This window comes from Biomphalaria glabrata, chromosome 13, assembly GCF_947242115.1.
Source record: "Biomphalaria glabrata chromosome 13, xgBioGlab47.1, whole genome shotgun sequence".
Lineage (NCBI taxonomy): Eukaryota > Metazoa > Mollusca > Gastropoda > Planorbidae > Biomphalaria > Biomphalaria glabrata.
In genome coordinates, this window is record NC_074723.1 from 7,267,854 (window position 1) to 7,279,123 (window position 11,270).

The following is an 11,270-nucleotide window of genomic DNA, read 5'->3' on the forward strand; positions in this document are numbered from 1 at the left end:
GACTGTTCTCCCTTTTATGAAAACTCCATACTGCCAGAAAGAGTCTTACACTTGCTATCAGTAACAAGTAAAGCATAAAGTACAAAGTACGAGCTGATCAACAGTTAAACATGTACAATCAAAAGTGCTTGAGAAAAAAATGCTGAGTGTCATGGTCTCTGACGATTTAGAACAAGGCCATACTGCAACGATGTGGCCAGCTGGTCTAAAAGTAGTTAAAATCCATTTCCGATTTAAGGCTGATCTAAATGACATGGATCAGTCATATTTTTATTTGTACCGTCACGTCAACCTAGATCTTTTACCCGAAACCTTACAGAACTTAGATCTAGGTCAAGGTCGCCAGTAAAGTCCTAACCCATGGTTCCGCAATCACATTTCATCGTACATCTCATTGGCACATAGATATCGTCTGCAAGTAGGCTTGGAGTGAGAAAAGGGAAGCACACAATATTTACACAAAAATTGCGGTCAACGTAGATATTTTCTTGTAGCAAGATAGCCTGTATAATCTAATGGTTGTCCACAATTCTTAGATTTTAATTTGCTGACCTCTCTCAGTCTCTCTCTTTCACACACCCTCTCCCCAAGATGACAGACGCTGATGCGAGATAATCTAAAAAGTAGGATGACGCGAGATCTTTCGTGTAGTTTTCGATAAAAGAGTTACTCGGTGCAAACTTATTATTCTCCCCATAATCGGACCGACTCTCGTCGCGGGCTCTGCGTGGAAATAAAAGCTTAATGCAAAAAGTGCATTAATTATTCAGGTTAATGCATGCTGGGTAGAGTGGTTTCGCGCCACGTTCTTGCAACCAGAAAGAGGCAGGTCACGCCTACTTCTGTTTTTAATTGGCATTGATGCCAACATGACACGATTTATAGATCTTTTTTTTTTTTTTTTTTTGTATTCATTTACACTTGTTATCGTTTGGAAAACTTTAAAAAGAAAAAACAACATAAAAAATAGTTTGCATGTATTAGCGATTTTTATACATGCCGGAAAAGATAAATAGCAAGTTTTTTTTTTGTTGGTGTAACCGGTGCACATAAGTAAAGTAACCGCTGATAAAATATAGCTTTTAAAAGTATATCATAATTTGTGTGAATATTTTAGAACTGAAGAATCAAATTTCTAAGCTCTTACAGTTTAGCACAAAATTTCAATATGGTGGAAGCATTAGACTTTCAATCTGTGAATTATTGAAAAAGCAAATCGGCAACTAACTAGCCGCAGTGGTAATAGAGGAGACTCGATACGAATTGAGATAGGGTTAAAAGTATAGCTTGATTCTTTTGCATTTAGTTGGCAACAATAAAATGGAGAGGTTTTTTTTTTGACATTGTCAAACTGACCGTGAACATCTTCATTAATTAAATGTTGTTTAAAACCTTACGCTGTAGCTCCCAACGTCCTCAGTGGTTTCGATGCCACACATTTGTGATTGTGTCCAGGTTGCCCTGCGAGGAACCAATGGCCCAAGTTCCCTAGAGCTCTATGGTGGAGTGTCAGTGACAATCATTCAGTCATCCTGCATGAATCAGTAGGCCTACATTTATAAAAGGCATTCCAGTGTATGTACCCAGTAGAGTTGCTAGGGTGGGGTGGGTGTCCAAATTCGAAAGTGCCCCCGGGACCCCACTTGAAAGGGGCCCCCAAATGAATGTCCTAATTTTTTTTTTTACATAAAATATTACATATTGCTATTCACTTGCAATCAAAAATACTAGACAGCATTGATCTACATGGTGTTATAGATGACCTTTGCTGCACAGGAAGCACGACGTGAGACAATATGAATTGAAATTAGTCACTTGTACATTAAAAACTATATTATTCATTAAAAGAGTCTTGAAGATTTTTTAAAATTTTAATTATATACTTTACCAATTAGAATGTGGACTTATATATTTATTTAGTACATTATCTCAGGTCATGATGTCGAATGTTAAAATGCAGTAGCCCGTATAAAGGTCAACCTTCCCCCTCCGGCCCCCAAATCGCTAGCTGCATGTACCACCATTACAAGATAATGTTTCTGTCTTCTTAAAAGTAATAAATAACTATCAGGTATTTCATAGTAGAAAAAATAGTTTCAGTATGGCCTTTTATGCCTCTGTGGACACGTAAATTCGGGCGCAATGAACCCCTTAGCGCCATGGTTGCTACTCCAATATTAGTGTTACAGATGATGGTACTCCGCCCTGTCCCCATTACTTCCCTTATCTCCTACTTACTATTTTGTAGTTTGTTTTGTCACCCACATGTTTCAGTTCTAAATAATTCTATTCATTGGTGTGAATTTAGAGTTGGCAGATTGCCATTATTAGATTGCTGTACACAACAGCGAAGTAAAATTATCACAAACGTCTGAATGTATGTCATTGTTCTATTGTTACAGCCACTGCGCCACGCTCACGCATGAGATTTAATAGGATGGTCATACACAGGCGAGGTCTGAACAAGACACACGATCTGGTCTAGGGTCCTCCTGGATAGCGAAATATGAAGACTGGGATGGATCGGCGGTACCCCACGAAGAGGGGTGAACTGAGTTGACCACAGAAAGACACTGGGAACTGAACCCCCCCCCCTGCCGCCCACACACATGGTCTGCGAGGAGACATGAGGCCAAGTCAAGCCATCAAGTTTGTGTTTATGGTCGGTATCGTGTCCTGCCTGATCACCATTTGTTTCTGGTCCACTTGCGCCACCCGACCTTTGGAAGTTGGGTAAGTAACCAGCGTCATCAGACGTAAACATACGATTAGTCGTAAGGTTTCTAGTGTAAAACAAAAATTGTGACCCCCATACGAGACCTCGTTAACAACATGCATGGGCGGCCTTTGCAGTGCGCAGGGCCCTGGGCGAGTGTCATATCAGAGTCCGAATATTTGTACGATGGGCTGACGGTTACAAAGGATTCTCTAAGCAACCCCTAACAACATGTTTCTGGGACTAGTGTTACCAACGACTTTGCTTTGTTCTATTTATAGCTCTCAGTTCAACTTAGTTCAAAATGGATAAGATATATTTTTAAAAGCATCATGTTAATATATATATATATATATATATATATATATATATATATATTCAGATATGTTTCGAGTTTATTTAGCAGATTTTGGAGAATCCGAAGTTTTCAATATGTTTATTTTTTGTTACGTTTGAAATACCATGTATTTAGGTCAGAAGATAGAGCAGAATACGACAGCCAAGGGAATTTTATTTTGACGAAATATCACAAGAGGGGAACTAACTCAATTAATGGTGCAGGAGTCGAATCCATGCAAGTTATCCACCCTGACGAGTACCATGAGCTGGAGTGCAATATCAACAGCGAGACAACTATCAAGTGCAGGCGTGAAGGGAATGAAATCTACATGCCATTTTCGTTCATCAAAAACTACTTTGAGGTATTTACAAGTCAACAGGCCATTGTCTTTTATTAAAAATTACTTTTAGATGTTAACAAGTCTACAAGCCATAATCTTTCATTATCAATTACTTTTAGGTGTTTACAAGTCTTTTTCTCTTTCTTCAAACGCCTTATGTACTTATTATAAATGAAACAAAATGAGATCATTTTAGCCTAAACCAATGACTTGGCTGAATTTAAGTCATTGGTTAACATGCATGACTAGATTGACCTAGGGACACACATAGGGTGTAATGGTCTTCTTTTTTGATAAGATAAAAATAAACCATAGTCCTGAGGGTTATGTCAGTAGATTAATTGCTGATGACTTTTGGCCTTTTGACAATAATAGCTCGGAGGACGCAGAGACCTCCTAAAACGTACAAATCTCAATCCTCACTAGGATATGAACTCAAGCCCTCTTGGTTCAGTAGTCAAGTGATGTACCCAAAATCTCAATAGAACCAGACAGGTCCTGGTACTTTCTGAGAAACGATAAGAAACCTTCAAAAAGATTATTATTAAAAGAGAAAAATAAATAATTTAGGTAAAGAATATTTAGTATAGATAAAAAAATTAAAAATACCAAATTTTGAAGTAAATTAGATTGTTAATAAAAATAAGAAACAAGTATATGATTATTATTTTAGTTGAATATATAAGTAAAGTTTCCCTTTCAGACTTTGTGATCTATGGGGCAGATGATATTAAAGTCATCTGTTTCTTTGGCCAAAGGTTAACAATCAGGGTATCATGTGGCCAGCACAACAACCAACTACCCTTACTTTCCCCAACTAAAATCAGGTACCCATTAGATTTGGGTGGATTCAGGTGTGCCCTAAAAATCCCAAAATTCAAAATCCCAGTCTTCACCAAGGTTTGAACCTGGTACCCCAGGTTCAGTAGCCAAGTGCTTAACCCCTCAGCCCCTGATGAATATATAAAGCTATTTATAATTTTATAATAGACTTCTCCCCCTTTCCGTGGGCTGTTGAGTTATGAAGATGGACTTGTATTTCTACTGACTCTGTAAGGAAATCAAAAACTGTTTTTCTTTGTCCTACTTGTATTATGAAATATATTATGTGCATTTCACTTGTTATTTATAAAAAAAAACATTATGTGCATTAGACTTATTAAGTGCAGTCAGTATTTCTGTAAACTTTGATCAGGTATTTGGAGAAGTGCAAGAGACTGATGGTTATGAGAGGTTTGAGTTCCATCACTCCAACTCCATTGTTCACCCGCCTCGTCCAACATACACACCAGGCTCTGTCTTCATGGCCTTTGACTACTACAATGTGGAGAACAGAGACAGGGTTAAGTGTGTCACTGCCTCAGAGGGTGAGTTCATTAACTTTGACCTGGTATAGTTTTGAACTGAGCTTTTAAAAAGGTATTAGATGATGGCTCACAGCATGCTGTTTGAAGCTGATATATCAAGATTTGTACATATTTTCTGAAAAGAAAAAGTGATTTATTTACATTTGAAATGTTGAAAAACAAATCAGAAGGTTTGTGTAAAATGTTGTGCTATTTATTTATTGATATTGTATAGCAAGTGATTGTGGGCTTAGTGTGCTCAGTGGGCTTAGTGTGCTCAGTGGGCTTAGTGTGCTCTGATCCAGTCACTTTTGTGGACATGTTTAAGGAGACTTAATCTGGGAGAATGTTCCAGTGCTGCCTTTCTCAACTAAGCAAACTTAACTTTGTTTAAAGCAAATTCCAATTAAAAATGTCTGGTCTACATCAGGATTCTAACTCAAGCTCCCTATGTTAGGTATTCAAGAAGTTTATTCTACTTAGCCCAATATCCCATTGACTTTTACTTTATGTAAAGTCTGGCCAATAGTTTCTGAAGAAAAAAAACAGCAAGGACAAAAGTTATTCCACTAAGGCTAGTTTTCCCGTCTGTAATTTCTAACGAATGTTTAATTTAAATAACTTTATTAGCAAAGATTCTATGATTATATTTTAGTCAAAATCTCAAAAAGCTTACCAGCACACCAAATTTCTTTTTTTAATGGGAACCTCTTGATTTTTGTTCAAATTTGAATTATTGATATTGTTAAGATTGAACTAAAGAAAATAACTCACTGATTCTCAGATTGCTGGTATCTCTCCAATTGCAGAAGCACAATCCGACTGATCAGTCAATATCCCCGATAAAAAGAAATAATGTCACAATCTCTAAATCAAATTTCCCGATTCACTAACACAATAGAAAACAATCCTCATCCTCAGTCAAGAAATCCAAACTCATAACTCAAGTTTCTGAACACATTTACACATTAGTCAAGGTCGTTTACATCCAACAGAATAAACAAAATTCACCTTACTTGGCATGTGGAAAAAATGGTTAGTCAGGGAGGAACAGGGTTACAACAATATATTTAAATCTGCATAAAGAGTTTCCCATTAATTACATTTTTTAATTTTTGAACTGAAAAAAAAACAACATCTATATTATTGTAAGTAGTATTTTATAGACCATTTCCATATTTTCTGTAATTCAAAGTATCAAACAGCTATCATACATCATGAATATTATGTTTCAATTCATTTGATCTCACCATTTCAAGGTGTCCCCATCACCACACAATGGAACAAAGATGGATACCATTACCCTATTCAGGTTGCCCAGTACGGCCTGAGCCACCATGCCAAGCACATTGTTAATGGAGACCCTGACCAGATAGTTCTGGAAGATGGGGAGGAAGACAATTTGTCCGACTGGGTGATGCCAGACAAGAAATCTCAAGTGAAAACTGACAGAGACGCTGATAAAAAAACTCGGGTTGTGGAGTTTCTTACTTCAGGTAAAAATCGGCCATTCATCACATTGAAATAATTATTAATGACTCATGAATGAATTAGCGTAAACAGCAAAACATTAAAATATTTTATTTATAATAATAATGGCAATGTTTGATTCTGAAGATTAAGGATGAGAACAATGTTTCACATGACTATGCAAACCCAGTTGCAACCTGCATATTTTTTAACACTTGATGCATATGAAGCTGTTGTCCTGCAGGGATCTATGTTTTCTTTTATGTCTTTTGCACCTGTCTTCTATAACGGCTTTTTTTTCCTGGGGCATTAAATGTGTGGCCTTCAGGAGAACTCTCTGTCTCTTTCAGTGCTTTCCTCTGTTACACTGTCCTCATTTAAGCTTGCCAAAAAAGATGCGATCTTTCAATGAAAACATCTGTTGTTCTATAAGACTTAGGTTGAATAAGTCTAAAAGCGATAGTTTTAATACACAAGTAATTATCTTTTGTTTAAGAGCTTTAAATGGAAAATAAAATAAAATCAATGTTCTAGTTAAACATTTGTAAATTAAAACATAATTTTCTTTATGTAATTAATTAAATCTGAAGTTTTTCCAGGCTGACACCTTAATTAGTAAACTATTAATAATAGACACAAAAGTCCTCACTGGAAATATTAATAACAAACTAGTTAGCAATGGTCCCATTCAAAACTTAAAGGTCCATAGACCTAGTAAATAAATATGTATTGAAACAACCAATGACTTAAAAACCAGTTTTACTTTTTATGATAATTATCAGGTACTTCCCTAGTGCTATTAGAGCATGGAATGGGTTGCCTGAGCTAGCCAGGAAAACCAGTGACTTGGCGAATTTAAGTCATTGGTTAATATGCATGACTGAATGCATGACCCGTAGGACGTAATCATCTTCTTTTTTGAAGTAACGTCTATATTATATAAGATAAGATATACTCCACACAGATGGATGGATTTTGGAATGTCCACAAAATTCTAGCATTAGTTCTTATTTGTAGCAACACTTGAAAACTTTTCTGCAGCTAAACGACCTTTTTCCATAATAATGAAAGAAAGAGTTGTTTTTCTAGGAGAAACCAGAAAGGAATTATGTCAGCACTGCTTTTTTCCCCCCATATTCTAATTTCTAAACAATAAGAATTTTTTTTCTAATTTTAAGATATTTAATTTGATTTATTGAAGATTTTAGCCCATCCTAAAACATTTCACTTTCTTTTCCCTCCAAAATTTAGATTCTCTTCACACTAAAGGAATCACTATTGTAGCTGCTGATAAAAACAACAAATGCATCATCATGGATGTCAAATTTGTGACGAATGGCAGTGTGACAGTTGTTGTCGAACTGACCTCAGGGGAAACCATGAACATCCATTATGTGTTCACCAACAACTACATCAGCTTTGATGGGAAATCTAATATCTATTATGGGATGGGTGAGAGACGAACACATTGGATGCGTCTGGCCAGAGATTTAAAATTTGACTTAATGAAGGGTTTACTACTTAAAGTTCGACTCGACAAGATCAAAGAGTCTTATGGACTCACCAGAGTAAAAGAAATTAAATTTCATGGTCACGGTTGGCTGGACAATCTGACCTTGTCGTACTCTGTGCACGTAGAACAATTCTATGATGCCGCCAACTGGCTTGTTCAGCACCAAGACCAGCGAGGAGGCTGGCCTATAATGGTGCAGCGGCGTGTGGTTACTGGAATTCTGGAACTTTCTCCGGGCTGGTATTCAGCCATGGGTCAGGGTCAGGCTATGTCAGTTCTAGTCAGAGCTTATTTAGACTCTAAAGATGATAAATATCTGCAAGTTGCAATCAATGCTTTGAATTTATTTGAAGTGGACAGCTCACAAGGAGGAGTCAGGGCCAAATTTCTGGGTCAGTTTGATTGGTATGAAGAGTACCCAACCACGCCTAGTTCATTTGTTCTCAATGGCTTTATTTATTCACTTCTGGGTCTCTATGACTTAAAAGAGACAGCCAGTGGAGCTGGAAAGGAAAGAGCAGAGAGACTCTACAACTCAGGAATGAAATCTCTGAAAGCCATGATAGGGATGTACGACTCAGGTTGCGGTACATTTTATGACCTGCGCCACATCACAGTGGGGATTGAGCCTAACCGAGCTCGGTGGGACTACCACACGACACACATTAACCAGCTCCTGCAGCTGATGATCATAGACGATGATGAGATCTTCAAAACGACAGTACAAAGATGGCTTGGGTATTTAAAGGGTAAAAAATCTAGACATAACTGATTCCATGGTACACATGTTGCATAATTGGGTTGTTGACTTTTGTGTTTAATATTATGTTTTTGTTACTTCTATTTATTTTCAACCTTTTTGCCATGGTCAAAAGATACAATTATTTGGCTGAATAATATTCTAATTATTTTGTATGTTTGAATGGTGATTGTACAATGGTATTTGCTGTATTTAAAAAACTAGGGGTAATGTTTGTTGTTTGTTATTTAGGATGGCTGCTTGGTCATGTGGTTTGCTTTCTGGACTGTGGTCTCAATGGTCCCAGGTTCAAACCCTGCCCACTACCATCCCACACTGTCCTGCAATAGATTTGGGCTAGAATGTAATAATGTAATAATCGTCCATTCTGAGGGAACATGGGAAAATATAAAACAAACCAATGGACAGACTTTTTTTTTTACTTATTAAATAGGGCCTATAGCTGTTTAGATTGTTTTTTTTTTTTTTTTTTAACATTCCTTTAATGTAATTATACATTACTAAGTATTGATCTCTTATTTACCCACTGTGACTGGCTGGCTAGGAACTACTCTTTAAATTCTTATTTCTTTTTCACTATTCCTGAATTATCAACATAACTTAGTAGAAATTTTCTACAGGTTTGATATGCATTGACCTTTGAACCCTTAGGTGGTGGGTTTAAACCTTTATGATAATTTTTTCTGTCACCTATATTTCATCAGTATTATATAGTTAACCTTTCCATGACATGTCAGTGACATTATTATTATTATTATTGCTTTTATATAGCGCTACTTTCATGCTTAGAGCATGCTCAGAGCGCTTTTGGTCCAATCTCATTTGTGGACCGGTGGGGGGTATCTAGGAGTTGGTTTTCCGTGCTGCCTTTGGGCGCTCAGTAAACACAACTCTGCCCGAGTCGGGTGTCAAACCTCGAGCCCCCTTCTAGGTAGCCAAGCCAAGCCAAGCCAAGTTCAAGCGCACTTGGCCTCTCGACCACATTTTGAAATAGAGAAGCAAAATGTTATAATAGTCTTACTGTGTGCCATACATGATATTATTTTAACCTGTCTGGGTTTTGTTGGGTTTTCTTTTTCTATTGATGTCAATTAGAGCTTAAGCAAAATGTGTGGGGGGAAAAAATCCACTCATGAATACAGCTAAAATAAATCTTATTTTATAAGTAATTTTTCTCTTTGGTCTAAACATGTATTGGGCATTCAGATAATGTCTATGTACATACATTTTTATATATTTAATAAATATATTAATAATTTTGTAATGGTGGTAACTAAAATAATGGTTATTAAAAAGACTGATACCAATGTCATGTGATCAGTTACTGTTGTAAAAACAAATTCATAACTACGCTCTATCATTTACCCTCATCACCTTATTCTAACAATCATTAAACAAAATATTTTATAGTTATGGTCCTGTTTTGAAATTAAATAATATAATCTTTAATCAATAACTTCAATGCAATTAACTGCTGGGCTGATGTAAAGTGGCTGTATGCTTAGCAAGTTTATGTCTGCATGTTGAAATTGGATGATTTGGATACCTATGAACATCTAAAAATATTTTTGTCTTGACAATCTAAGGAATAGACTTACTAGAGTATAGAGAATATATGTATATCTTTAAATTAGTTTCTTTTGTTGAAATGTAAGAGATGTTAGAATAGAATCGATGCAGAAAATATAATAGTGTAGACTCTAGGTGAATCCAAGATCTTCATCAAATATTTGATGAAAAGAAAAAAACATATTTATTCTTTAGTAATATTAAATGCAGTTCAGCAAAGAATTGTGTTAATAGTAAATCATTACCTGAAGGTTAAGAAAGAGGAATAACTACTATTGGAAAAATAAATTTTGTAATAATTGAGGGAATATGTCACATTTTAACTTTCTGTTCCCATAAAACTTTTTAACACTTGCACTAATCAAACAATTTTTTGTTAGCCAACACTCTATTTCTAGCCTGATAACATTTTGTCAATAGAAAATAAATATTTAAAAAAAAAGCTGAGCTAGTCAACAAGCTGAACTTCTGTGAAAATTCAAATATTTACATTGTTTTTGAAACCAGAAGTATAAAATCAAAAAAAATTTTTTTTTTTAATCTTATAAATAACAATGTTTAAAGTGATTTATTTTTGTTTATGTTTTTATCTCATGTTCAGTGTCTGCATTCTTTTGATACTTCGTATTTTATCAGTTGGCATAAACCAAGGCGTTGTCAAGGCATGGAATGGAATTTTCATGGTTTCATTATAAATATCAATGTGTAATAACTTTCAGTTTTGAATACATAAGATAATGAAATGCTGCTACTAAAACAATGTGATATTTAATTATTTTTAATTTTGTTTTTTTACTTTATCTGGCATTCCATATTATTGTACAATTAATTTATGCTACTTTTATAAATGTGTATATGTCATTGTAAATAAACTTGACATGTTTGTATAATTGTTTCAAGTAGCAATGTATCAAATGAAAACCATCAAAACTTAGACAAAAAAAAGATTAATCCAAGTTCTACCAGTGTTGTACAAATCCTTAGCTGCACATGCAGTCCAAGCAGTTGTGTAAATTAACAAGATTTGATTTATGGTTTTAAAAAAAAGGCAAGGATAGAACAGATTTCTTCTTTTTTTTTTTTTTTTTTTTATTTCTTTATATGCATGTCATAGAAACTGAAGTCTAGACTATGTATGGATGATTGATGAAAAACATATCAAAGCACTTCCAAAACCACCCATCCCTGCTGCTAACAATGTGACATTGAATTGAGG

At 35.4% G+C, this 11,270-nt stretch overlaps 1 protein-coding gene across 2 annotated transcripts in view; it reads left to right on the plus strand.

Annotated features, from left to right (window-relative positions):
* LOC106071274 (D-glucuronyl C5-epimerase B-like) overlaps positions 1-9,204 on the plus strand; it is a 65,580-nt gene extending 56,376 nt beyond the window's left edge. For both annotated transcript variants that reach the window (XM_056007581.1, XM_056007582.1), the window contains 5 exons: positions 2,403-2,733; positions 3,189-3,417; positions 4,592-4,763; positions 6,002-6,238; positions 7,464-9,204. In XM_056007581.1, the coding sequence (XP_055863556.1) occupies positions 2,627-2,733; positions 3,189-3,417; positions 4,592-4,763; positions 6,002-6,238; positions 7,464-8,497 (1,779 nt within the window). In that variant the 5' untranslated portion in view covers positions 2,403-2,626 and the 3' untranslated portion in view covers positions 8,498-9,204. The remainder of the gene's footprint in view (positions 1-2,402; positions 2,734-3,188; positions 3,418-4,591; positions 4,764-6,001; positions 6,239-7,463) is intronic.
* The last annotated feature ends 2,066 nt before the right edge of the window (positions 9,205-11,270 follow it).